We start from the raw sequence: 23,170 nt of genomic DNA on the forward strand, positions 1-23,170 counted from the left end.
CCCACGGCCACTGGGCGAGGAGCTTGGCCTGTGCTGCACCCTCCTCCCTGCCTCCCAGCCTCCTGGAGGCTCCTCTGTAACTCTTTACTTCCCTGAGAGGAGCAGGGAGCTCTGGAAGGACATTCCTTGGCAGGGGGTGGGGGGCGGGGGGGGGGGTCGGGTCACAGCTGGGGGTATCCATGCCAGAGGGGCAGGGATCCTGGCTCGGAAGGGCGGGGGGGTGGGGGGGGTGGGCGGGGTGTTTCCACAAGACTCGAGCCATAGCCGGAGGGGAGAATCAGTACAAGGCCAGAGTCAGAAACCTCCCTGGGGGATGAGTCCCCTGTTCCTGGCCTGTAGCCCTGATCCCGGGACCTGGCCGCCAGCCTCTGCCTGGGCTGGCAAAGGGGGCCAGTGGTTGGCCGCCCAGATTCTGAGCTGGCTGGGCATGATGTGTCAGGGTGACAGGGGCCCTTTAGGGGCCTCGAGTGGGAGGGCTGAGGGCACTTCCAGCTCATTTGTCCGTGGTGGGCAGCTTTGCATGGCCACCAGAGCTGGGTGAAATGGGCTGAGGTCACCTTCTCCTCCCCAGTGGATATTGACCCAGTCAGCCTTGTGTCTGCAGGGCCCTCCCTTTCCTGAGCATCAGTGGTTGGAGGGGTGTCCTCGGCAGGGCTGGGGCGGGCCAGCGGGTAGGCTGCTGGGTAAATTTAGTGTGTGGGGCGGTGCAGCTGCCAAGGCCCACCTGCTAACACAGCTGCCACTTGGGCCTTCCTGCCAGGGGCGGGAGGGGGCCGGCTCCGCCTGGGGCTGCTGGGTCCTGGAAGGGCAGGCCCGTGCGCTGGGGGCCCGAGGTAGCACAGAGCCGAGCCGAGCCGAGGGGTGCGAGGTGAGACACCGGCTGGCTGCTTGGGGATCCTGTTCTTCCCTTTCCAGCCAGCGGGAGCCGAGGAGCCCGGGCCTGACCGGCTGCCCACAGCCCCTGTCAAAGGGCTGGTGCCTTGACCTTGTCAGATGTCAGCAGTTGGGGTAGCCACCCCTGGGCATGGCCTATCAGCTCCCTTCAGGGCCTGGGAAGGTGGGGCTCAGAGGGCCTATCACTGTTTGCTTCCCCTTGTCTCTACCAATCAGGAGCTCCAGGGAAGGGGAACTGAGGTCACCTGGCCTGTGGTGTGGATACCCAAGGGCAGCTCTAGGCTGGGGCCTGGTGAAAGGGCAGGACAGCAACCAAGAGCAGTGGAGGTGTCCCAGGTGTCCCAGGTGTCCGAGGGCCCTCCAAAGGCCCAGAGCTGCCCTGCCCCCGCCTCCAACACTTCAGCCCGGAGACTCTGGCCTCTACCAGTTGCTGATCTGGGACCAAGGTCCAACCACAGGGCTCTTGCAGCCTATGGGCCATGGTTGCCAGCCTGGGAGGGGCCGGATGGAACCCTGCGTCTGGGCTTTTGCTCCCCTCCCCCGATAACCCCAGGATTCTATAGAGGCCTGGCTCAGTTGCCTGGGAGACAGGCCTGCTAGCCCAAGCAAAGATGGGGGGCCTGAGAGGGCTCTGCCCTGGCAGAGCCCTGCTGGGGTAAATCTCCAGAGGCCCCAGCTCCGTCTCCCCTTGGGGCTTAGCCCTGCTCAGCCCTGCCAACCCCCCAGGGCACTCAGCGCACCTCCCCCAGCCCCACAGGCTGAGTGCCTTACAGCTTCTTGAACCTTCTGTCTGTCCCTACCCCCCACGTAGGTCTCCTGCTCCCCCCATCGTGGGGACACTGCGCGCCACTGGGCGGGCACTGGGCCTCGCCCCAAGCCCCGCCTGCCTCCTCATGCACTCCCTATGGCTCCCGGGGGCAGAACTGTGCCCAGACTGGTGGGGCGGGGCCCAGTGGCCCCAGCTCCTTCTTCAGCCTTTTCTGTCCCGTTCAGTGGGGCCGGCAGGCTGCAGTGAAGAGGGTGCCCTTTACCTTGAGCCCCCCTACCCAGGCTCCCTCTTCCCAGCCCCAGCCCACTGAGCCCGGACCCAGCTACCCTTATCCCCACTTCGAACCCTGCCGCATCCTGACCTTCCTGCCTGGTCTGAGTAGGGTCATGGCCTTGAGGGCAGGTGACCACAGCCAGGTTGCAATGAACGGGCTGAAGGAGAAGGTGCTGACGCTGGACACCATGAACCCCTGTGTCCGGAAGGTGGAGTATGCGGTGCGAGGTCCCATCGTGCTGCGTGCCCTTGAGCTGGAGCAGGAGCTGCGGCAGGTATGGCTCTGGGCCCCACCATTGTCCTCCAGGCTCCACCTGGGCAGCTGAGTCGGCTCCATTCCTCCCCAGAGTCACGTAGGACAAGGACCTGCCAGAGTAATAAAGGCTCCGTTCTCACTGCCTGTGCCCCCTCCCTCTTAGGGGGTAAAGAAGCCCTTCACTGAGGTCATTCGCGCCAACATCGGGGATGCACAGGCCATGGGGCAGAAGCCCATCACCTTCCTGCGTCAGGTGAGGCTGGCTCGCCATTGCCCTGGCGCCTCTCCCCCCTCGGCCCACGTGCTCGGGCCTCAGCGTTCGCTCCTCCCAGGTCCTGGCCCTCTGCGTCCACCCTGATCTCCTGAACAGCCCGGACTTCCCCGAGGATGCCAAGAGAAGGGCTGAGCGTATCTTGCAGGCGTGCGGGGGACACAGCCTGGGTAAGTGCCAGTGCCCCAACCAGCCAAAGCCCCAGGGAGGAGCAGGAGCTGGAGGGAGGCTGTCCCAAGGGAGGGGTGGATCCGCCCACCCGCTTGGAAGGGGCGGAGATCTTTGGGAGGGCTGCTAAGGGACCTCACGTGTCCTCTCTTCCCACCCGCTCTGCCCCGCCTCCTGGCTCAGGGGCCTACAGCATCAGCTCAGGCATCCAGCTGATCCGGGAGGATGTAGCGAGGTACATCGAGCGGCGCGACGGGGGCATTCCCGCGGACCCCAATAACATTTACCTGTCCACCGGGGCCAGCGACGCCATCGTGGTAGGCCAGGGCCGAGGCAGGAGGACACCGGGGCTCTTTCTGGGCGGCCGGCAGGACTCTGTTCCTCCTGGCACCCTGGCACCGGTTCCAGGCAGGGCGGGGGACAGGTGCAGCCCCTGGCCTCACCAACCTTGTCTTCCCTTCCCCTCCCCATCCGGCCTGCAGACGGTGCTGAAGTTGCTGGTGGCTGGAGAGGGTCGCACGCGCACGGGTGTGCTCATCCCCATCCCTCAGTACCCGCTCTACTCGGCCGCGCTGGCCGAGCTCAACGCTGTGCAGGTGGATTACTACCTGGACGAGGAGCGCGCGTGGGCCCTCGACGTGGCCGAGCTGCGGCGCGCCCTGGCCCAGGCGCGGGATCATTGCTGCCCTCGCGCGCTCTGCGTTATCAACCCCGGCAACCCCACTGGTGCGCCGCCCGTTCCCCCCCACCCCTTCCCCCGCCGCGGTCAGTCTGCCCTCTCTCCCTGCTCCCCCTCCCCGCTGAGCGCCGCGCCCCGAGTCTGACCCGGACCTGCTGCATGTCCCGCGCCCCAGGGCAGGTGCAAGCCCGCGAGTGCATCGAGGCCGTGATTCGCTTCGCCTTTGAGGAGCGCCTCTTCCTGATGGCGGATGAGGTGCTGGCAGGGGCTCGCCTGGGGCTTGCGGTCGGAGGGCAGCAGCGGCTGCCCCCCGTGACGCCCGTCCGCCCGCCCAGGTGTACCAAGACAACGTGTACGCGGAGGGCTCGCAGTTCCACTCGTTCAAGAAGGTGCTCACGGAGATGGGGCCGCCCTACGCGGCGCAGCAGGAGCTCGCCTCCTTCCACTCGGTCTCCAAAGGCTACATGGGAGAGTGCGTGCAGGCCGGGCGGGCGAGGGCTCGCGGCCTCCATCCTCGGCCTGCCCCGCCCCCGCCCCCCCCCCCCCCCCCCCGCGCCTCGCCGACCCTGCCAGCCTGGACATCTGTCCTCTTCCGCAGGTGTGGGTTCCGCGGCGGCTACGTGGAGGTGGTGAACATGGACCCCGCGGTGCAGTCCCAGATGCAGAAACTGATGAGCGTGCGGCTGTGCCCGCCGGTGCCGGGCCAGCTCCTGCTGGACGTGGTGGTCAGCCCTCCCGCACCCTCGGAGCCCTCCTTCGCGCAGTTCCAGGCGGTGAGCGGGGAAGAGCCCAGGGGGGCAGGGGGGCGGGGGCGCGGAGGGGGCTGCGCGACCGCGGCCCGGCCCCGCCTGATCGGCCCGCCCTCCGCCGCCGCAGGAGAGGCAGGCGGTCCTGGCCGAGCTGGCGGCGAAGGCCAAGCTCACGGAGCAAGTTTTCAACGAGGCTCCCGGCATCCGCTGCAACCCGGTGCAGGGCGCCATGTACTCCTTCCCTCGCGTGCAGCTGCCCCCGCGCGCCGTGCAGCGCGCTCAGGTCCGGGGCCTAGACCGGCGGGGCGGGGCGGGGCGGGGCGGGGCGGGGCCCCCGGGGGAGGGCGGGGCCTGGGCGCCGAGCTCTGACCGCTCCTCCTCGCCGCCCGACCTCAGGAGCTGGGTCTGGCGCCCGACATGTTCTTCTGCTTGCGCCTTCTGGAGGAGACCGGCATCTGCGTGGTGCCCGGGAGTGGCTTCGGGCAGAAGGAAGGCACCTACCACTTCCGGTGAGGCCCGGCCCCGCGCGGCTCCTCCCCGCAGCCCGCAACACCTTTGCTTACTTCCCTCCCTTTTTAGGATGACCATTCTGCCCCCCTTGGAGAAGCTGCGGCCTCTGCTGGAGAAGCTGAGCCAGTTCCACGCCAAGTTCACCCGAGAGTACTCCTAACCATTCCCCTCCCCGCTTTGGGGCCAGGCTGGGCCGGCAGGGCCGACCCTGGACTTACCATGCCCAGGGCCCTGGGGGTCTCTGGAGCCCTCAGGACTTGCTCCTGCTGCCTGCGGGGCTGGGCCCCCTGCCTTTCTGCAGGCCCCCAATAAAGCTATGAAGCAGCCTGACTACTTCAGGTGTGCATACCTGTATGAGCTTCCCCTGCCTTTGTCCACTCCGGAGTTCCTTTCTGAGCTGGGGTTCTGTGCGGGCCTGGAGAGGCTGCGCGGCGGGGCTGGGGGGTGGGTGGGTGACATTTGTCAGCCTTCAGGAGGAGTGGTCAAGGAGGGCTCCCAGAGGAGGTGACCTTACAACAGATGCGGTGCCTCTCATGGGCTGCGTTTCCACTCTGGTGTCTGGTCCCAAGGCAGAGAGTGGCAAACTTCACATAAAAATTAGGAAGAGAAGGAGGTGTGAAGGAAGGTACTGGGCCTTTCCGTTAGGGTTGGTGATGACGCTGGACAAAGAAACAGGGGAACTGAGTCCCAGGGTGGCCACATCAGAAACAGTAGCCTAAGGAAGACACAGAAAGCTGTGTCCCCTGGCCTGGCTCCCCTTGGTGTACTCTCCACCTCTCTCCTGGCAGCAGTGAACTGTAGGCTGGAGCTGGCTGGATGGGTGGGCAGCACTCAAGGGAGGACGTCTTGGTCTTCCTCCTAAATGGGCAGGTGGCCTGGTGCTGCCACCTGAGGCTGCTGGAAAGCAGGGGAGAGGAGGGGAGGGGAGGGGAGGAAGAATGAGCAAGCGACTCTTGCTTTGTTTGTATGGATTTGAAGTGTGAGATGTGATATCCTAGCGCAAATGCAGTCCTGGGGCCAGTGAGGGTGGAGGCCCCTCCCAAGCCCAAGCGCCCAAGGGCAGGGGCGGAAGCACGAGTGTGTAAAATGCTGACAAAGGGGCGCCCTGGGGAGGCCCAGGCCCTGGCGGGTGTGCAGCCCTCTGTCCTTGCCACTGGAGCAAGGACTAGTGTCTACGGTGTGCGCACTCTGTGGGTCACTGCAGTCTTCTTACGGAGGGATGGCAGTCCCCTTTTTACAGACAGGAAACTTGTTGAAGTGACAGGAGACCCACTCGGTGGCTGCACCAGCTGTCGCTCTCAGGGTTGGGCTGGCTCCAGGGGGTCAAGGGTTAGGAGCCAGTACTAGCACTCTAGCTCTGTCTGCTCTGGAGGTGGTTCCTAACCCTGGGCCACACCCGCTACCTCCTCTGGACCTTGGGAGCCCTCTGGGATGCAGCTCTGGGCAGGGGAGAGAAGGCATGAAACGCTTGGAGGGGCGCCTCCCTCCACAGAGCCTGCTGGAGTCTGGCAGGACTTGGGCCCGCCTGCCCTCCTCTCCTGGCCTTGTCACTGGACGCTAGAGGGCGTCGCGGGGAGCAGCTGGCTGCGTCCCTCCGGGTGAGACCTTTCACACAAACCTGCCTTTCGTGGTCCTCTGTGGCCACTGGCTAGGGGAAGGCACCGGAAGCACAGCCAGAAGGAGGCGAGGGTGCCAGCGGCGGAAGTAAGCAGTAGTAGACCGTGGGGGCTGCCGGAAGGACCCGGTGGACACTGCAGAACCAGGCTCCAGGTGAGGCACCAAGGAAGCAAGCACTTCTGCAGAGTTAGGGTGTGGGTCCAGGGGGTCTGGGAGCCGGACCTGATAACCTTGGGAAGGACCGGGATGGGCCACGGACTCAACATCAGCCAGGCTGCCCGCGGCGCGTGTTCAAGGCTCCCCGGCCGCACCCGGAGTGGCCACGGGGGGCGCCCGAGGGAGGCCGGCGCTCTGGCCCGCTTCTCAAGCTCTGTGGCCGCCGCATCTCGCGGCTGCGTAGAGAGCGGTCTGTGGAGGGCGCGCCGCCTCTGGACCCGAGGGTACCGGTCCGGACGCCAGCCTGCACAGCCCTGACCTGACTGGCCCAGCCCAAGAGCCATGACGCCGTATGATCCCTGACTTCATCCTGACCGGAGCGGACCCCACCCGGAACCGCTTTGCCTGCCCCTACTCCAAGCCGGACCTCTGATTCCGATCCGGGCTCTGACCTGGCCTTGAACCCAGCCCGGGCCACTAGATTCCAGGCCCAGCCCCAGCCCCTGATCCCCCAGCACTCGCCCTCGGGCTCCCCGCGCTCCTGGCCATGCATGGGAAGCTCCTGCCGCTGGCCGGGCTCTACCTAGTGCAAGGCTTGCCCTATGGGCTGCAGTCCGGCCTGCTGCCCGTGCTGCTGCGGGCGCGCGGCCTCTCCCTGACACGTGTGGGACTGGCCAAGGTGCTGTACCTGCCGTGGCTGTTTAAACTCGTGTGGGCCCCACTGGTGGACACGCGGGGCTCCCTGAGGGTCTGGCTGATGCTCAGCACGGCTGCTCTGGGCCTGGTGTGTGGGCTGCTGGCAGTCCTGCCTCCTGCAGAAGCTGGCCAGGCTGGGCTGCCTGTCACCGTGGCAGGGCTGCTTCTGCTGCTGAACCTGGGTGCGGCTGTGCAGGACGTGGCCCTGGACACGCTGGCCGTACAACTCTTGGAGCCAGCCGAGCTAGGGCCTGGTAACACAGTGCAGGTGGTCGCTTATAAGCTAGGGGCAGTGCTGGCGGGAGGGGGCCTGTTGGCCCTCGTGCCCACCCTCTCCTGGCCCCTGCTCTTTCTGCTCCTGGCTGCCATCTATTGGTTGGCTGCTGCCCTGGTCTGGGCTGCACCAGCCCTGCAGCAGTTGCCTGTATCTCAGCCCTCAGAACGACCCCTCCGCACCCTGCACCTTCTGCAGGAATTGCTGGCCATGCCTGGTACTCTGTGGACAGCAGGCTTTGTGCTCACTTACAAACTGGGTAAGTGAGGCCTTGAGTCAGGCAACAGCAGGGACGGGAGCCTGCAGGTGGATCCCCAGGAGCCCTGGAACCCGTTTTGTGGCCACCTTCTGGGGTATTAACTGTAGGCTGGAGCCCAGCCTGGCTCTGCAGCTGGGCTTTGCCTCTGGTCCTTCTCCAGCTCTGGCTGCATGGCTTCTGTGAGCTCCAGCCATAGCCCCTTGGGTCTCAGATGCTGCTTCATGCTGACCCTATGCTTGGCTGATGCCCAGTCCCAGCTGTCTCCTGGCACCCGTGGCCCAAGACAGGGGCAAGGCAGGGGCCTGGCTAGGGGAAGGCAACTGAGGCCCCAAGTGGAGAGGTGGGCAGCCCCCCTGCTCGCGTTCTCCCCACAGGTGAGCAGGGCGCCAGCAGCTTGTTTCCGCTCTTCCTGCTGGACCATGGCATCTCTACTCCAGAGCTGGGCCTGTGGAACGGTGTGGGCGCTGTGGTCTGCTCCATTGTAGGCTCGTCCCTGGGCGGGGCCCTGCTGGCCAGGCACTGGTGAGCCCTCCTCAGCTTGCCCCACCCACCTGCTCACACCTGCCTTGCCCCACACTCCCTGACCTGCCCCATCTCCCCACCCCAGGCAACCACTGCCTTTGCTGAGGTCTGTGCTTCGCTTCCGTCTTGGTGGTCTGGCCTGCCAGACCACCCTGCTCTTCCACCTGGACACCCCGGGGGTCAGGCTGGGCCCCAGCACCGTCCTGAGAGGTGAGGGGCTGGCCACGGGAGGGGAGGAGTCCAGAGTCCCGGGCCCTACTGATCTTGGCCCTCCCAGGGGCAGCCTTGTTGAGCCTGTGTCTGCAACACTTCCTGGGGGGCCTGGTTACAACCACCACATTCACCCTGATGATGCACTGCAGCCAGCTGGCACCCAGTGCCCTGCAGGTAAGACGGTGTGGCTGGGATGCCCAGGGGCTGCAGGGCTGGGATGCAAGCAAGACCTCATTTGATCTCACACCCCACCCCACCCCCGCAGGCCACACACTACAGTCTCCTGGCCACTCTGGAGCTGCTGGGGAAGCTGTTCCTGGGCACACTGGCTGGAGCCCTGGCTGACAGCCTGGGGCTGCATCTCTGCTTCTCCCTCTTCCTTGCTCTCTCAGGCATGCCCATTCTGTATCTGGGTCTGGCACCCAGCACCCTGGCCTGAGCTGGGTGGCCAGCCCACCTAATAAAGCTGAGCGTGCCCACGGCCTAGCTGTCTGGGATGTGTGATGGGCAAGGCTGTCCTCAGGCCGTGGGGGCTGCCCCATAAGAAAAGAGGGTTCCTGAGAATGACTTGAGCATTTTTTATTCCGCGTTTTGGGGCCTCTTCGCCCCGCTTCTGGTGGTGGGCTTCGCCCAGGTAGTCAGTCACTGTCTTGGCCACAAATGTCCCTTCTCTTTTCCCTGATAAACTGCCACACCCGGCTCCCTCTGCACGGTGGCCACACAGCCCCCTGTGTGTGACATGGGGGAGCAGGGCTGGCCTGCGGCAGGGTGGTCAGTGGCCCCACAGCAGGATCTCCTCTGTAGCTAAACGCATCAGGGCACGGAAGCTCAGATGCAGGTGTTTTCTCCAGAAACGCCGGTCCCGCCCGTACACCTGGGCTGGATAGCAGGGGCTTCCTGTGGTGGAGTGGCAGACACAGCCCTGAGGACTCTGGGCCAGACCTGGCCCCTGCCCATGTCCGAACCCAGCCTCCCAGGCCCTCACCGATGCCATGGAAGATACGGGCCACAGCCCTGCCCGAGAACTGCTGGTCTGGCCACGAGGACAGGAGATGGCGGATGTCCTGGCGTATCTGGTCCTCCCAGTCCTGGATCTGTGGGTGGCAGGCACGTAAGGCCAGCCCACACTTCCACAGCACCAAGTTCCGCACAGCCCACCGTGGTGCAAGGCAGGAGACAGAGTGTGTAAGCGTGTACACGCATTTTGCTGCCTGACCTCACTGCAGGCCTGTGTCCTCTCTTCAACCCCCCAGGAGGGGCTGGCACTCACCCTGGCCTGTCCTGGCTCTGGGCCCTGCTCGTCTTCCATGCCTCCTGGACCCTCTTCCTCGAAGTAGCCGCTGACCAGAGCCTTGAGCCTGGCACTGTGCTCCTCATCAGGCTGTTCCAAGCAGGGCCCGCAGCTGGGGAAGGCTACACTGGGGTGAGAGGAATCTGTCAGCGCGGTTCACCAGAGGGGGAAGCGGGGGTGGCCTCAGGCCCCGCCCACCTCTCCTGCACCTGTGAAAGGCCTGGAAGGTGCGTCGCAGGCGTGCCAGGGCCTCCTGCTCACGGGTTTGTACACGTTCATATAGGAAGTCACAGATCTGGTCCTTCTCGTGGGCTGTCAGGTCTCCGGGGCTGTGCAGACAGAAGGCGAGCTCCCGGAACTCCACCAGCACCCCTGTGTCCCGATGTGCACCTGCCAGAGAGCTTGTGAGACACAGGCAGGAGGGCGGCAAGCAGGGCTGGGTCCGAGCAGGGTTGGGGGCAGGGCTCACCTGTCCCAGGCTCTGGGTACCACTGCAGTTGACGGAGAGCCTGCTTTGCAGGGGCGAGCTTCCAGCCCATCGAGTCGGCCAACTTAACCACGTCAAACTCTACGGAATAGCTTCCTTCACCTATGTTTTCCTGTGGCTGCTGGGCTAACCAGACCGCCAGTGGAGGACACCTGTCCCAGGGAAAGGGATATGTGATTAGCAGCCCTGGTCCTGTGCCCCTGGCCCCAGCCTGGGGTGGGATGTGTGCTCACCTGCGGGCCAGGGCCTGGAGCTGGGGGAGGCCCCCAGGGCAGCGCAGGTGGCAGTAGGCATAGGTGGGTGCCAGCAGCTCCAGCCAGCGCCGTGGGTGTAGCTCCAGGTAGCACAGCAGGGTCTCAATGGCTGGAGGCAGAGCAGGGCTTAGGGGACACAGGGACGTGGGGATGCGGGGAGGTACCCACTCCTGCCCCCAGTTCCTCACCCTCCTCAGGCATGTCCAGGGCCTGCACCAGCGGCTGCACTGGGAGTGCCCGCTCATGACCCAGGCACTGGGCTAGGCCTCTGTTGCTGGCTTGCTCGGCCTCGCTCGGGGACACGGTCACAGGCCTCTCTTGGCTCTTGGCTCCCTCCTGCTCTGGGGGCTGTCGGGCATGGGTGCAGGTGCAGGGTGGGAACGAGCACTGTACCAGCTTCTTCACGGCAAGGAAGTCGGAGGCCTCGGCATGCACGTGTCTACGCAACTCCTGCAGGTCCCGACCCTGCGAAAGAATAGCTGTAAACGTGGGGCGGTGGGGTGGGGTGGGGTGGGGGGAGCTCAAGTGGGGCAAGTAAGAACCTGGGGCTGTAGAAAGAGGTGGCAGTGTGCGGGCTGGCCGTCCCGTCCAGCCCGGCCCACAGCCTGCACGTAGCTCTCAAAGCTGGGGGGCAGCCCCAGGTGCAGCACGGCCCGCACGTCTGGCCGGTCCAGCCCCATCCCGAAGGCCACTGTGGCCACCACCACCCGCAGCCGGCCCTCCATGAAGGCCTGCTGCACCCGCCGGCGCTCCCGGGCACACATGCCGGCGTGGTAGGCTTCGGCCACAGCTTCCGGGGCCTGGCCTGCAGAGAAGACACAGACAGTTGGGTAGAACGTGTTCCTGGGGCAGGTCCGTGGGGCACAGTCCTGCTGACCTCCCCTCTAGGCCCCAGGTCCCAGGCCTCACACAGGCAGGTGCGGAGCAGCGCAGCAATGCGCTCCGTGTCTTCGCGTCTGTTGCAGTAGACGATGACAGAGTTCAGGTCGCGAAAACGATCACTCTGCAGCAGTGTCACCAAAGCCTGGTGGGCGACAGTGGTCAGCACGGGCTGTCAGAGGCAGTGCCTCTGCCGGGCCCCGGTGTGTCCACTCACCTGGTCTGGGTTCCTGTCCGTGGACACAGAGAGGTACAGGTTGGTGGGGATGGTGACTGGCCCTCTGAGGACATGCTCCTCAGCCACGCCTAGATGCTGAGCCATGTCTCTTGAGGTGCTGTGCGTAGCCGTGGCCGTAAGACCCAGAAAGCAGCGGACACCCATGTGTTCCCGCAGCACCTGTGTGGGAGAGGAGCCAGTGAAGGTGCCCCACCCACCCTCCCTTGCCCCTTCGCTTGTACCCCAAAGAAGGCTCACCTTGCAGACACGCAGGTAGCAGGGCCGGAAGTTGTGGGACCACTGGGACAGGCAGTGGGCCTCGTCGACACAGGCAAAGGCAACGGGAGGCAGCTGAGGGAGGGAGCCAGGGGTCCCTGCCGCAGCCCCAACCAGTGCCTCGGGTGACAGCATCAGAACGTGCACCTGGGCCGCCTGAACCTGAGGACGGCAAGGTCAGGAGCATCATCGAGGGCCTGCCTTCTGTCCCTACCCATCTTGCTGTGTAAAGCCCCTCCCTCACCTTCTTCAGGGCAGAGTCCCGCTCCTTCCTGGTCATGCCTGAATGGATGCAGGCCGCCTTCAGGCATGGGGGCAGGCCAGACACCTGTGGGTACAAAAGGACGACCAGTTGCAAGCCACCCTTCCCCTGCTCTTCCTCAAACAGCGCTCAGTGGTGCTTGGCCTGACAGCTGTTGCCATCTTCAACCTGGGCTCCCTAGGGAGAAAAATCCCAGCTCGTAGATCCTGTGACTAAGGATTCAGAGCCCCCTGTGAGCCTTGGTTCAGGAGTGCCAAGAGCAGACAGGCCCCACTGGGGACGTCCTCCCTCCCTAGAGCTGCTCCTCTTGGGGGTGGACTCAGGTCTGGCCAGCTGTGTCCCTGCTGCCCTTGGACCATTGCCAGGCCGGGGACTGTGGACAGAGCTGGCAGGTTGAGAATAGCTGAGCTCTCTACAGCTCCGGCCAAGTAACTGACAGCAGCCCCAAAGGGTCAGAAGAGCCGTGGGCACTGGTTCCTGCCTTCTGCATGTGCTGGAGGGGTCCCGTCTGCGCACCTGGTCGTCCATGAGAGACAGGAGGGGAGAGATGACCAGTGTGAGGCAGGGGCTCCGCCGGGCATAAAGCAGCGCGGGGAGCTGGTAGCACAAGGACTTGCCAGCACCGGTGGGCAACACCAGCAGCGTGGATATGCCTGGTGGGAACAGGGTCAGTGTGCTATCCTGTGGCCGGGCCTTGGCCCTGTCCCATCCCCCAACAGCCAAGCTCACCAGAGAGGATCCGCATGACCGCATGTTCCTGTCCGGGGCGGAAGGCACGGTGCCCTAGCTGCTCCAGGGTCTGGAATACCTCAGCTGGCGTCTCTGTGGACACAGGTGTCGGTCAGCATGGCCTCAAGTTGCCCCCATCCCCCAGTAAAGGCTCTCAGCTGAAAAGCATCTGCTCACCCGCCACTTGCCCAGAGGGCCCTGGTGGGTAAAGTGGTGGCACGGTAGGGGGCAGGCAGGGCACCCGGGGCACAGGCTGTTCCACGGTGACCAACGGCTCAGGCCCAGCAGGCTCTGGATCTTTCTCACTCACTAGAAACAGATGGACAAGGGTGGTGTGGGAACTCCAGGCTGGGCTGGGGTCATTCTAGCAAAAACACACCTAGCTACAACCTGCCCTCCACCCCTTCATTCACCAGGGAGTCGGCAGCTGGCACTGCCTGTCCTCTGGACTACTTCCTCCAAAGCGAGCAGGGTCTGTGTGTCGTCTTCATTCTCACCACCTTTCTTCTGGGGGGCTGGGGTATGCTCTAGGTTAGGTAGAAGAAGCAGATAGAATCTTTTACCTGAGCTACAGGTGCTCCCCCGCCCCCCCCCCCCAAGAGTACAAGTCCTCTCCAAAAACCTCAGCCCGGCCCACCACCAGAGCAGAGGTCTCACCTGGTTGGGGGCACTGGGATGACCAGTGGCCTAGCTGCCCACACCGGAAGCAAGCATTCTTGAGCGTGGCTCTGGGCCGACCACCTACAAAATGCTCCCCTTTCTTCCGCCACTTCTGCTTCCACATCTGGGGGCCATAAGAGAGGGTCACGTGGCAAGAGGCAGTAGGGGTGACGGGAGTGCCTGCCAGCACCTCACCTGCTTGCGGAGGAGCCTTCCACGGAGAGCCGGGCCCCGCACGTAGCGTTTCTGCTTCATGTTGAGCCGCACGTAATTACCTCCGTTCCGCACAGCTACTCTGGAAGGGATGTACAAGTGGGCCATGCCCCAAGCCTGCCCCAACCTGGCTCGACTTAAGGTGACCCTACCGGGAGGCTGAAGCTGTGGTACCTGGAGGCTGTGGCGCCACTGGGGCGCTGTGCCCACAGGGGTTTTCCCGAAGGGTCTTCTGCATGTTCTGCAGTCCCAGCTTCCTCAGGCAGGGGTCCTATTTGGCCACTGTCTTGCTGGGCCTGTGCAGGGCTCCCCTCTGGCTCCCTATTCCATGTCCACCTCTTGCCTTGACTGTCACCAGGTTGGGGGCTCCCTGCACTGACTCCAGCTGTCTGTAGGGCTTGAGCCTCAGGGCTAGTGCTGGGACCAGGGACAGATGGGACACATGAAGTCAGAGACTGTGACTGCTCTACACCCAAGTTAGGCTGGCAGGCCTTGGAAGCCCCCAGAAAATCTGGGGCCCCATTGTGACACCGCTCCAGCCAGCCAGGGTCTAGGGAGCCCAGTCGCAGGCTCAAGGATGCCTGTAGCTGCTGGAGGCAGCCCGGCCTCAGCTGGGGCCCAGCAGGCTGCAAGGGCACCTCACTGACTTCTTCTGGAGAGATGAGGGCAGCCCCTGCACCTGGTGGCCTTGGGGTGGGCATCTCGGACGAGGGTCTTCGTGGAGTCCGGGGTATGCGGCTCAGGGCTGGCCCAGCCTGGTGGGGGTGCGGGGGAACAGACCAACAAGCAGGAACTCAGGTCTCCAGGCTGCCGCCGACCTGAACTCCCCCCAGGAGTTTCCGCCTGATTAGTGCTGCAAGAGCGTACGTGTGCACGTTTGCACAGGCACATGTGCGTGGAAGGGTTAGCAGAAAAGGGTATCTGGGGGTCCGGTCACTGAGTGGAGAGCAGCTCTGGGTACAGGTTGGATGCACTGACTGCCTGGCTCTCAGCTCTCACCTGCAGGGTGCCCTTGAGGTTGGCCTTAAGCCTCTCCCCGTAGTCCCGCACAGACCCTGGCCGGCTTGGCCCAGAAAGAGGAGGATGCGGACTGTGGGTCGCAGCCCGATTCAAGTGGGGCCCCCAGCAGCTGGGTTCTGGCACCTGCAAGAAGAGGCGGTGGGAGTCCGAGCCAGAGAAAGGCTGGTGCGAGGGGCGGAGTTGTCCCCAGCTCCCTTCCCCAGCCCCCAGGCCCTCCTCCACCATGCCCAGTCCTCCCCCAATGTTCTGTGCCCCACACAGGCTCGTTCACGGCTCCTCTGGGCTCTGCCACGCAGGAGACTGGCCGGGAGGCTGGGGCGTCAAGGCCTGGGTACCTCCTCTGCCTGCACGGAAAGCGATTGCTTGGGGCCGCGGGGTCCGACCCCTTCTGCCTCCTTCAGGGCCTCCTTCAGGGCGCGGTACTCCCGGTAGAGCGCTGGGGATGGGGTGAAGGGTTACCGGGGGGCCGCCGGTCGCCCCACCCACCCTGCGCCCCTCCTTCCGCCCCGCGTCGGCGGGCTCACCCCGGGTATCCTCAGGCGCCGCCGCCACGTCCTCCTGTGAAGGGAGCGCGTCAGCCGGAGGCCGCACCCTCAACCCCCGTCCCCGGACAGCCCGCACCTGGCCCGGCCGCCTCCCGCGCCGCCGCCGGAACGCGCTCTCCCAAGCCTGCAGCCGCTCCCGCACGTCCCGCAGTCGCTCCATGGCGCTCGCCCCGCGGCCGCGGGCTCCGCAAATCTCCCGCCGCGAGGGAGACGCCGGCCGCCAGCCAATGGGGGCGTCCCGCAGGGTCGGAGGCGGGGCGTCTGGGCAGCCTCCTCCGGGGCAGCCAATCAGTGGGACCCTCATGGGAAGACCAATGGGTGGTGGCTACGTCATCGCGGTGCGCGGAGGCGCTGGGCGGGGCGCGGCGGACCGTGAGGCGGGGCCGGTGGCGGTCGTAGCGGCTGTGGGGCCGGTGAGCGCGGGCGGCCGGCTGGGGATGGAGCGGGGCGGCGTGCGCCCCCGGCCCTCCCTGGCTGCACGAAGCAGGCGCGGGTGCTCGGGGCGGGCGCCGCCCGGGAGGCGGGAGCGGGAGTCGGGCGGTTCGTTTGCGGGGTGGGGAAGGATCTGGAGCCCCGCGTCGGGCAGAGCGACCTCGGGCCCCGGGGGCGACGCACCGGCTTCGAGGGGCATATCCCGTCCGGGAGGCGGAGGGCGTCGCACTGATGGTGTCCCTCGGCTCGAGCCCGGGAGGAGCCGGGCGGGGGGCGTCTTGGGGCAAACGCCGGGAGCCGCGGGCCGGCGGGAGGGGGCGGCGGCCACCACACAAGAGGCTCCTCCCATGGTGACCACACTGGCTGCTTTCATTTCCTCTCGTGACAGGTGCTCGGTTGGTCTGTCCTGTCACAGCGAGGTATGAGTCGTCCTCGCGAGAATTGTCTACAGGCAGAGCAAGGCCGAGGGTTGACGTTCGGGGCTTCTCAAGAACCAGTGCCCTAAGGACTTTCGTTGTGTATGAGGTCCGGAAGAACAGGGACTCTGGGGCCCGACTGCTCCCTCTTCCCCGAGCTCATCGCCCAGGCTGTGACCTTGGCCGGGCAAGATTTAGGGCTTAGTTTTCTAATCTGTTTCTGGGGGGATGACTGGGAAGCAGTTTTGAGGATGAGATGTTTGGCCCGCTGAGAGTCCACTGGCTGTTACTGCTGCTGAAGTCAGTAACAGTGCTGATATCCAGGTACCCCCCGGGGTCCCAGGCCTTTTTTATATGCCCCTTGTTAACTTGGATGCGCTTTCTGCTGCTGCCTGTACCCATCTGAACAACTCCTGGCCTGGGGTCTTATGAATCCTATAGGTGTGAGAGTCACTGTGGTTTTTTAGGGAAAAGGGAGATGTTTAGACAGGTGACAAAGACTTTGGTGGATGAGGTTTGCTTTCTGTTTTTCTGTAAGTCTGCAAAGATCTCCATGCTTGGCAGTACTACTGGACCATAGTAGTTAGGACTGAGGGTCACGCTGAAGGCTTGGGTTACTCAGGCTGTCTGGACACAATGTTCCCTGGGTACCCGTTCTTTTTACCTATGCTGGTATTTATTAAGCTGCGTCAGTGCTTCCAGGTCCTGTCCAAGGACCACCTGCAAGAGCTGGAGGAGGGTGGGGCAGGTTCCCACCCCTTGGGAGTATCTTAGCCCCTCTAGTGTTTGTGTGCTTTGTGAGCTTTATTCTAGTTTTGAAGAAAAGAGGATCTCTGATAAGCAGCTTTGTGAGGTCTGAAGTACAGATGTTGGTGGTGGGGGGGGGGGGGTCCTGCAGAGCAACAGTCATCAAAAGCACACCCAGGCCAGTGGTCATTTTTGGTATTGTGCTATTTATGTACTGTTTGATGGCTAAGTTTTCCTAAAGAGGCACCATGCTTCTGGAAGTAGGGAACCGGGGGGGTGGCCCCATTCCTATTTTCATTCAGTTCAACCCATTGTCAGGCACCTAGCACTTGCTTTTTGGTGCCACGGTCCTCCATTGAGTGCCAGCTCTGTGCTAAGCACCACGCTGGGTCTTCCCACTACCAGCGATGGAGGAGGCTATGGCCGGGCGGTGGCCTGGGGTCTGTCCTCCCCGCTGAAGGGCCCTTCCCTGCAGGTGGCTTCCTGCCTGGCCCGGCGCCATGCACACGCTTGTGTTCCTGAGCACGCGGCAGGTGCTCCAGTGTCAGCCAGCTGCCTGCCAGGCCCTACCCCTGCTGCCTCGAGAGCTCTTCCCCCTGCTGTTCAAGGTGGCCTTCATGGACAAGAAGACTGTTGTGCTTCGCGAGCTGGTGCACACATGGCCCTTCCCGCTGCTCAGCTTCCAGCAGCTGCTGCAGGAATGTGCTCACTGCAGCCGGGCCTTGCTGCAAGAGCGCCCCAGCACAGAGAGCATGCAGGCTGTGATCCTGGGGCTGACAGCCCGGCTCCACACCCCAGAGACCGAGGCTGGCACACAGCCTCTCTGCAGGTATGGGTGCACCCGAGGGGCTCTCAGGCCTGGGGGGTGCAGAGAGGGTTCCCCCCTGAGGTTCCAGGCGAGTGCAAGAGCTCAGTGCGGAAACAGGCATGTGGCTTCTGTCCCAAGGTGGCTGGGAGTGGGTGTGGGTTCTGCTTCCTTGTCTCCTGCTTCAGCCTACCCGTGCTCCCAGGAAGCATGCCCTGCGGGTGCTGGACATGACGGGCCTACTGGATGACGGCGTGGAGCAGGACCCTGGCACCATGAGCATGTGGGACTGCACAGCAGCTGTGGCCCGCACCTGCATAGCACAGCAGCAGGGCGGGACCGCGGATCCTGGGCCAGCCCCCATTCCTGTGGAGGTTCGTGTGGACCTGCGGGTGAACCGGGCCTCTTACTCGTTCCTGCGGGAGGCACTCCGGAGCAGTGTGGGCAGTCCCCTGCGGCTCTGCTGCCGGGACCTGCGGGCTGAGGACCTGCCCATGCGCAACACTGTGGCTTTGCTGCAGCTGCTGGATGCGGGCTGCCTGCGCCGTGTGGACCTGCGCTTTAACAACTTGGGCCTGCGTGGCCTGTCTGTTATCATCCCACATGTGGCCCGATTCCAGCACCTGGCCAGCCTGCGGCTGCACTATGTGCATGGGGACTCGAGGCAGCCCTCTGTGGATGGCGAGGACAACTTTCGCTACTTCCTGGCCCAGATGGGCCGCTTCACTTGTCTGCGGGAACTCAGCATGGGCTCCTCTCTTCTCTCGGGGCGGCTGGACCAGCTGCTCAGGTGAGCAAGCCCCACTATTGCCCTGTCCTTTTCCCCTCTTCCGAGACCCTGCCCTGGTCCTACTTGGTTGTGACCTGTGTGCCCTATTCTAGCACCCTGCAGAGTCCCTTGGAGAGCCTGGAGCTGGCCTTCTGTGCCCTGCTGCCCGAGGATCTGCGCTTCCTGGCACGGAGCCCCCATGCTGTCCACCTCAAGAAGTTGGACCTTAGTGGCAACGACCTGTCCGGCAGCCAGCTGGAGCCTTTCCAGGGTCTGCTGCAGGCAGCAGCAGCCACACTGCTACACCTCGAGCTGACTGAGTGCCAGCTTGCTGATACCCAGCTGCTGGCCACGCTCCCTGTGTTGACGCGCTGTACCAGCCTCCGCTACCTCGGTCTCTATGGCAACCCACTGTCCATGGCGGGCCTCAAGGAGCTCCTACGGGATTCGGTAGTGCAGGCTGAGCTACGCACGGTGGTGCACCCCTTCCCTGTGGACTGCTATGAGGGTTTGCCCTGGCCACCGCCTGCCTCTGTCCTGCTGGAAGCTTCCATCAATGAGGAGAAGTTTGCTCGTGTGGAGGCGGAGTTGCACCAGCTGCTACTGGCCTCAGGTCGTGCTCATGTGCTCTGGACCACTGACATTTATGGGCGCCTGGCCGCAGACTACTTCAGCCTATGACCTCTAGGCTGTCCTGGTGTTCAGGGCTGCTGGAGACCCCTCCCTGCCTTAGGTAGACAGAGCCTTTGCTGGGACCCTGTTGGAGGCCTGACACGGAGTCACTGGTCTCTGGTTTCCTTGCTCTTGGGCTCTCGCAGCCTTCCGATGCTTGGTGGAGCACCTTGCGAGGTTTTGCCCTGTACCTGTTCCCCTGACTGGCTGACTGCGGGCTTAAGGGCTGGATTCCAGGCCTGTTAAGGCCAGGCTTGGTTTGGGTGCACTTGGCTGCCCTCTGGTGTCCTGGTCCTCTCTTTGGAATGTTTCTGGGGTCCCAGCTGTGAGCTGAGAGAGGGTGTTCTGTCTGGGCCCTTCCCAAGAACAGACTGCTCTGGGGTTGAAGCTGGAACAGGGACCTGCTTCAAGGTGGGTTGGGTCCCCACGCACTGGAGCCTTTCATGGTTCTCTCTGCCCTGGCACCCGGGAGACAACCTGGCTGGGCTTTGGAGCCAGCGGGTGTCATTAAGGTACAAATGTGCAGTGTGTTTGGAACTTAAATTTGTGGTGTTTTTTTCTGTCCTAACTGGTCAGAATGACATGTCACTGGCTCTGCTGTCCCCTCCAGCGTAGCCACTGGGTAACAGCTGTCTTCCGGTCTGCTGTCCCCCTCCCTCTTTCCTGGGCACCTCCACAGCCCTTCGCCTCTCCCACCTTGGGGAGGCCCCAGGTCCTCCAGCAGGCTGGCGGGCCAGTGGCCGGACCTGCAGAGCTAGCGATTAGGGTGATGCTGGAGGGATCTTTTCTGGAGGGCTTCGGTAGGGCCGTGGGGAGCCTCCTCGGCCACCGTCCCTTGACGCCTTAGGGATTCTGTCCGCAGAGCTGGGGGTCCGCAGGTGCCTGCGCCCCGCCCTCGGGCCCCCAGATCCCACACACGGCTCGCCGCACACTGCGCAGCTTTTACCCTTTACTGACTGCGCTGGAGCATGCGCGGGGCGAGCCCGCGGGCCTGCCAATCCGCGAAGACTACGTCATCAGCGAGCGCCCGCCCGCCCGCCCGCCCCTCTGGGCCGCACTCTTCAGCAGTGGATCTCGTAGGCTGCCGGCGGCTGCAGCGGGAGGCCCTGCGCCGGCCCGGTTGCTGCGCCATCGGCAGCCTCCGTCGGGCCCTCGGCGAAGAGTGGCTTGGAACGGTCGATGACGAACATCTCGTGGCCTCGCTCGTCGCGGAGCTCCTCGAGCTGCGCGAAGGTGCAGGGCCCGTCCGAATAGTCGTTGACGAACAGCGCGCCCTCCCCCGGCAGTCCCGGCGCCTTTTTTCTCTTGCGCCGCCGGCGGCAGATCATGGTCGCCAGCAGCAGCGCCGTGAGCGTAAGGAGCGCGATGGCGCCCGCGATGGCCGTCTGGGTGGCCAGGCCCAGGGCGCGGAAGGCCATGCTGCCGGCCTCTTGCAGGGGCTCGTGGCTGACGGGGCCGGCGGCCGGAGGCGGCGGGGGCGCCAGCTGCAGCTGCTGCTGCTGGGACAGGTTGACCAGGAGCTGGAAGGGCACGCGGGCGGCGCCGCCGGCGTTGGAGGCCTCGCACTCGTACTTTCCAGCGTGGGCCAGGGTGATGTTGGTGAGGAAGAGCATGCCGCTGCCCGTGTCAGAGGCGCCGGGCCCGCCTGGGCGCGGTGCCCCGCCTTCTGGCTGGATCTGGGCCCGTGGCTGCCCTTCACGAGGCTGGGCCACCTTTCTCCAGGTCACCAGGGGCTGCGGGTAGCCGGAAGCCTGGCAGGCAACGCGCAGGTCCTCACCCAGGTTGGCCGTCACCTCCAGCGGCTCCACGTGTACAGAGGGCGGGATGCAGATGAGGCTACTGCCAGATATGTCCAGGAGACTTTGAAGTGCCAGGCGCGGGGGCTCTGCACACATGATGTTCTTGTCCCTGGAGCTGAGCAGCCGCTGGCCCCCTTCCTTGATCCATGCTCCCAGCCAGTGCAGGGCACAGTCACAGCGCCATGGGTTCTCTGTGGGCAGAGCAGTGGCGGACGGGTAGCTCAGGAATGGTCCCAGAACAACCTGTGCAGTTGGGCTTCTGCTGGCCAGAACCGGAACCCCTTTCCCACCTCCCGGAGAGGGGCCCCTGCCACCTCTTCTCTGACCTCAAGCTCCCTGGAGTGTGGGCAAGCTCTTCCCTCCCCCTGCAGTTCTGTGCTGCGTGGTCCAGTTCACTAATTTCTAAGAAAGCCTCTGCTCCTTTGAAGTCTCTCCCTGCAGCAAGTCTCATTACTTGGGTGGATAGTCGGTGTCCCCAAAGGCATCCCACAGCACTGAGACCTCGCCAATCCTGTCAGCCTCGTCCTCAGGTGCTGTGTCCTGGAAATGCCAGCCCTAGTTTCGTCTTTCCAGTTTCTGTCTGTCCCCCCCCCCCCCCCCCCCCGCCATAGCTCCCGAGTGTCCAGTCCCTCAACAGAGGATTTCTACCTTTTCTGTCTTAATCCTTAGGCCAGGTCCCTGAGCTGTGCCCCTTCCAGCACTCCCATTCCTATCAGCCGCCCATGGGTCCAGGTGATGGTATGACCCTGCAGAGCGCTCCTGGATGGTCTGGGATTCAGAGCCACTGCCATCAAAGCCCACTCCACACCTGGGCCTGCTTCCCACTGCCACCACTGTGGCCGAGGAAGATACCCTGGCATGAGAACCTTCCCCAGGAGGTACCTGTGAGGCGCAGGACCTGCAGGCTGGCCAGGGGCTGTAGGGCCTCACGACTGATGGTGCCCAGTTGGTTCCTGCTGAGGTCCAGCAGTGCTAGTGAGGAAAGCCCAGCCAGGGCCTGGTCCTCCAGCAGCTCAATGCTGTTTTCCTGCAGGTGCAGCTCCTGCAGTCGCTGAGGGAAGGACAGCACATCATCAGGGGAAGGGGCCCTGGCGGCCAGGTCCCCTTCTTACGGAGCTAACCTGGGTTAACTTTTCTCCCTTTCACTGCTCTAGCCCCGCAGGGCAGGTGGAGGTATCGGAGGACCCTTGCCCTTGCCCACCTTCCCCCCTCACCGGTAGGTGCAGGAAGGTGAAATCCAGCAGCTGCACTAGCTGGTTACCAGCCAGGTAGAGTGCACGCAGCTGGGCCAGGCCCGCGAAAGCGCCAACTCGCAAGCCGCGTAGCCGGTTGCCGGTGAGCGCTAGCTCTAGCAGGCGTGACTGCGCGCGGAAGACGCCTGGCTCCAGGGCGCGCAGGCTGTTATTGTGCAGGTAGAGACGGCGCAGGGCGGCGAGAGGCGCCAGTACGCCCGGTTCCAGGCTCGCGATGCTGTTGTCCTGCAGGAACAGCGTCTGCGGGCCGGAGGGAGGGTGGGAGGGTGTTTACCCTGCTGAGGGAGTCTCCCTCCCCTGGGGCTCTCCAGCACCCACGGGGACATTCACACACCCCTCCCTCCGTGTCGCGGGCACCTCTAGCCGCGGCCCAGTGGCCCCAAGCGGTGCCCACCTGCGTCCCGGGTGGGATTCCGGGCGGGACGACGCGAAGCCGCAGGGCGCCGCACTCCACCGTGGCGCTGTAGCAGCGGCAGGCGGCTGGGCAGCCGGCAGCGCGGGGCGGGAAGCCAGGGAACCACAGCAGCCACAGCAGCAGCAATGTGGGCGCCCCCGGGGCCATCTCCCGCGGGACCGGCCGCGGACCACGAAGCTGCAACCTCCTGACGGGCCTTATAGTCCACCCTGGATGTGATGTGCCTCCTGAAACACTTGAGAGCCAGCGAAGAACATGGATGGAGGCCCACACCCTGTGTCTAATTTCTGAAAAGTTATAAATCAGTTCAAGCAACCGATAAAAACAAAAACAAGAAACAAACAGAAAAGTTGGCTTTTTTCCTTTGCAAAAACACAGTCATGAAGATTTGGAGCATCAGGTTCCGATTTAGAATTTCCAGAGTTCTTAGTCTTACCACACTGGCCATGTGGGGAGAGCCAACACCACCCCAGCCCCCTTCTCTTCCCATCTATTTCCATCTGGCACCGTAAGCGATTTTGCACTCATGCATGTGGGCGTCTCTACTTTCTAGCAATTAGCCACTCCTTGACTCTAAGGTACAAGAGGCTGGTGCAAAGTGTGGGCTTGGGAACATGTAGGTGGTGAAGCCCAGGACCCAGTTACCCAAGTGCAGGCTAGAAGGGGAAGAGGCTCTAGGAAGACATTTCTCCTTGTCCACATGGAGATGTCCAAAAGCAGAGC

At 64.1% G+C, this 23,170-nt stretch overlaps 5 protein-coding genes across 14 annotated transcripts; 3 read left to right on the forward strand and 2 right to left on the reverse strand.

Annotated features, from left to right (window-relative positions):
• Nucleotides 1-243: 243 nt before the first annotated feature.
• GPT (glutamic--pyruvic transaminase) lies at nucleotides 244-4,923 on the forward strand. Its single transcript, XM_047841724.1, has 12 exons — nucleotides 244-1,549; nucleotides 2,046-2,211; nucleotides 2,356-2,445; nucleotides 2,525-2,633; nucleotides 2,815-2,948; nucleotides 3,114-3,357; nucleotides 3,486-3,565; nucleotides 3,646-3,782; nucleotides 3,909-4,083; nucleotides 4,187-4,342; nucleotides 4,456-4,568; nucleotides 4,639-4,923. The coding sequence occupies exons 1-12, from the start codon at nucleotides 1,506-1,508 to the stop codon at nucleotides 4,727-4,729; spliced, it is 1,539 nt and encodes a 512-aa protein (XP_047697680.1). The 5' UTR covers nucleotides 244-1,505; the 3' UTR covers nucleotides 4,730-4,923.
• A 1,433-nt stretch (nucleotides 4,924-6,356) lies between these two features.
• MFSD3 (major facilitator superfamily domain containing 3) lies at nucleotides 6,357-8,867 on the forward strand. The gene is made up of 5 exons (XM_047841725.1): nucleotides 6,357-7,571; nucleotides 7,946-8,093; nucleotides 8,179-8,303; nucleotides 8,371-8,480; nucleotides 8,572-8,867. The coding sequence occupies exons 1-5, from the start codon at nucleotides 6,890-6,892 to the stop codon at nucleotides 8,743-8,745; spliced, it is 1,239 nt and encodes a 412-aa protein (XP_047697681.1). The 5' UTR covers nucleotides 6,357-6,889; the 3' UTR covers nucleotides 8,746-8,867.
• A 69-nt stretch (nucleotides 8,868-8,936) lies between these two features.
• Nucleotides 8,937-15,348, reverse strand: RECQL4 (RecQ like helicase 4). Its single transcript, XM_047841710.1, is given in 23 exon segments — nucleotides 8,937-9,203; nucleotides 9,292-9,400; nucleotides 9,577-9,724; nucleotides 9,807-9,987; nucleotides 10,067-10,236; nucleotides 10,318-10,447; nucleotides 10,527-10,803; nucleotides 10,881-11,143; nucleotides 11,248-11,362; nucleotides 11,435-11,614; nucleotides 11,693-11,872; nucleotides 11,955-12,038; nucleotides 12,489-12,625; nucleotides 12,702-12,794; nucleotides 12,879-13,010; nucleotides 13,115-13,228; nucleotides 13,359-13,485; nucleotides 13,557-13,718; nucleotides 13,721-14,329; nucleotides 14,574-14,717; nucleotides 14,930-15,030; nucleotides 15,119-15,152; nucleotides 15,216-15,348. Coding segments are annotated over 23 exon segments (3,699 nt in total). The 5' UTR covers nucleotides 15,300-15,348; the 3' UTR covers nucleotides 8,937-9,078.
• LRRC14 (leucine rich repeat containing 14) lies at nucleotides 15,298-19,523 on the forward strand. 8 transcript variants are annotated; one of them, XM_047841711.1, is made up of 5 exons: nucleotides 15,298-15,552; nucleotides 15,960-15,990; nucleotides 17,343-17,563; nucleotides 17,728-18,329; nucleotides 18,422-19,523. In XM_047841711.1, the coding sequence occupies exons 1-5, from the start codon at nucleotides 15,298-15,300 to the stop codon at nucleotides 18,987-18,989; spliced, it is 1,677 nt and encodes a 558-aa protein (XP_047697667.1). In that variant the 3' UTR covers nucleotides 18,990-19,523. The 8 variants fall into 8 exon arrangements, with proteins under 8 accessions (XP_047697667.1, XP_047697673.1, XP_047697674.1 ...); XM_047841714.1 differs by having other exon boundaries at nucleotides 15,502-15,552; nucleotides 15,960-16,096; nucleotides 17,210-17,563; nucleotides 17,745-18,329; XM_047841717.1 differs by lacking the exon at nucleotides 15,960-15,990 and having other exon boundaries at nucleotides 17,210-17,563.
• Nucleotides 19,508-22,594, reverse strand: LRRC24 (leucine rich repeat containing 24). Of its 3 annotated transcripts, none has more exons than XM_047841722.1 (4): nucleotides 22,427-22,594; nucleotides 21,994-22,272; nucleotides 21,662-21,821; nucleotides 19,508-20,970 (listed from the first exon to the last, which is right to left on the reverse strand). In XM_047841722.1, exons 1-4 carry the CDS (start codon nucleotides 22,592-22,594, stop codon nucleotides 20,042-20,044), a joined length of 1,536 nt encoding a protein of 511 aa, XP_047697678.1. In that variant the 3' UTR covers nucleotides 19,508-20,041. The 3 variants fall into 3 exon arrangements, with proteins under 3 accessions (XP_047697678.1, XP_047697677.1, XP_047697679.1); XM_047841721.1 differs by having other exon boundaries at nucleotides 21,662-21,830; XM_047841723.1 differs by lacking the exon at nucleotides 21,994-22,272 and having other exon boundaries at nucleotides 21,662-21,830.
• Nucleotides 22,595-23,170: the final 576 nt, after the last annotated feature.

This window comes from Prionailurus viverrinus, chromosome F2 (assembly GCF_022837055.1).
Source record: "Prionailurus viverrinus isolate Anna chromosome F2, UM_Priviv_1.0, whole genome shotgun sequence".
Classification (NCBI taxonomy): domain Eukaryota; kingdom Metazoa; phylum Chordata; class Mammalia; order Carnivora; family Felidae; genus Prionailurus; species Prionailurus viverrinus.

Excerpts from the sequence above, each read along its gene's own strand:
- MFSD3 (XM_047841725.1), top strand. The coding sequence starts at position 6,890 with ATGCATGGGAAGCTCCTGCCGCTGGCCGGGCTCTACCTAGTGCAAGGC. Across the intron at positions 7,572-7,945 it reads TGTGCTCACTTACAAACTGG|GTGAGCAGGGCGCCAGCAGC; the intron begins GTAAGTGAGGCC and ends TTCTCCCCACAG. Across the intron at positions 8,094-8,178 it reads GCCCTGCTGGCCAGGCACTG|GCAACCACTGCCTTTGCTGA; the intron begins GTGAGCCCTCCT and ends TCCCCACCCCAG.
- GPT (XM_047841724.1), top strand. The coding sequence starts at position 1,506 with ATGGGGGGCCTGAGAGGGCTCTGCCCTGGCAGAGCCCTGCTGGG. Across the intron at positions 3,566-3,645 it reads TCTTCCTGATGGCGGATGAG|GTGTACCAAGACAACGTGTA; the intron begins GTGCTGGCAGGG and ends CCGCCCGCCCAG. Across the intron at positions 4,084-4,186 it reads CCTTCGCGCAGTTCCAGGCG|GAGAGGCAGGCGGTCCTGGC; the intron begins GTGAGCGGGGAA and ends CCGCCGCCGCAG.
- LRRC24 (XM_047841721.1), bottom strand. The coding sequence starts at position 22,594 with ATGGCCCCGGGGGCGCCCACATTGCTGCTGCTGTGGCTGCTGTGGTTC. Across the intron at positions 21,831-21,993 it reads TCACCTTCCTGCACCTACCG|CGACTGCAGGAGCTGCACCT; the intron begins GTGAGGGGGGAA and ends TCCTTCCCTCAG. Across the intron at positions 20,971-21,661 it reads GCAGGTCCTGCGCCTCACAG|AGAACCCATGGCGCTGTGAC; the intron begins GTACCTCCTGGG and ends CTCTGCCCACAG.
- LRRC14 (XM_047841717.1), top strand. The coding sequence starts at position 15,298 with ATGGCGCTCGCCCCGCGGCCGCGGGCTCCGCAAATCTCCCGCCGCGAG. Across the intron at positions 17,564-17,727 it reads GGCACACAGCCTCTCTGCAG|CCTACCCGTGCTCCCAGGAA; the intron begins GTATGGGTGCAC and ends CTCCTGCTTCAG. Across the intron at positions 18,330-18,421 it reads CGGCTGGACCAGCTGCTCAG|CACCCTGCAGAGTCCCTTGG; the intron begins GTGAGCAAGCCC and ends GCCCTATTCTAG.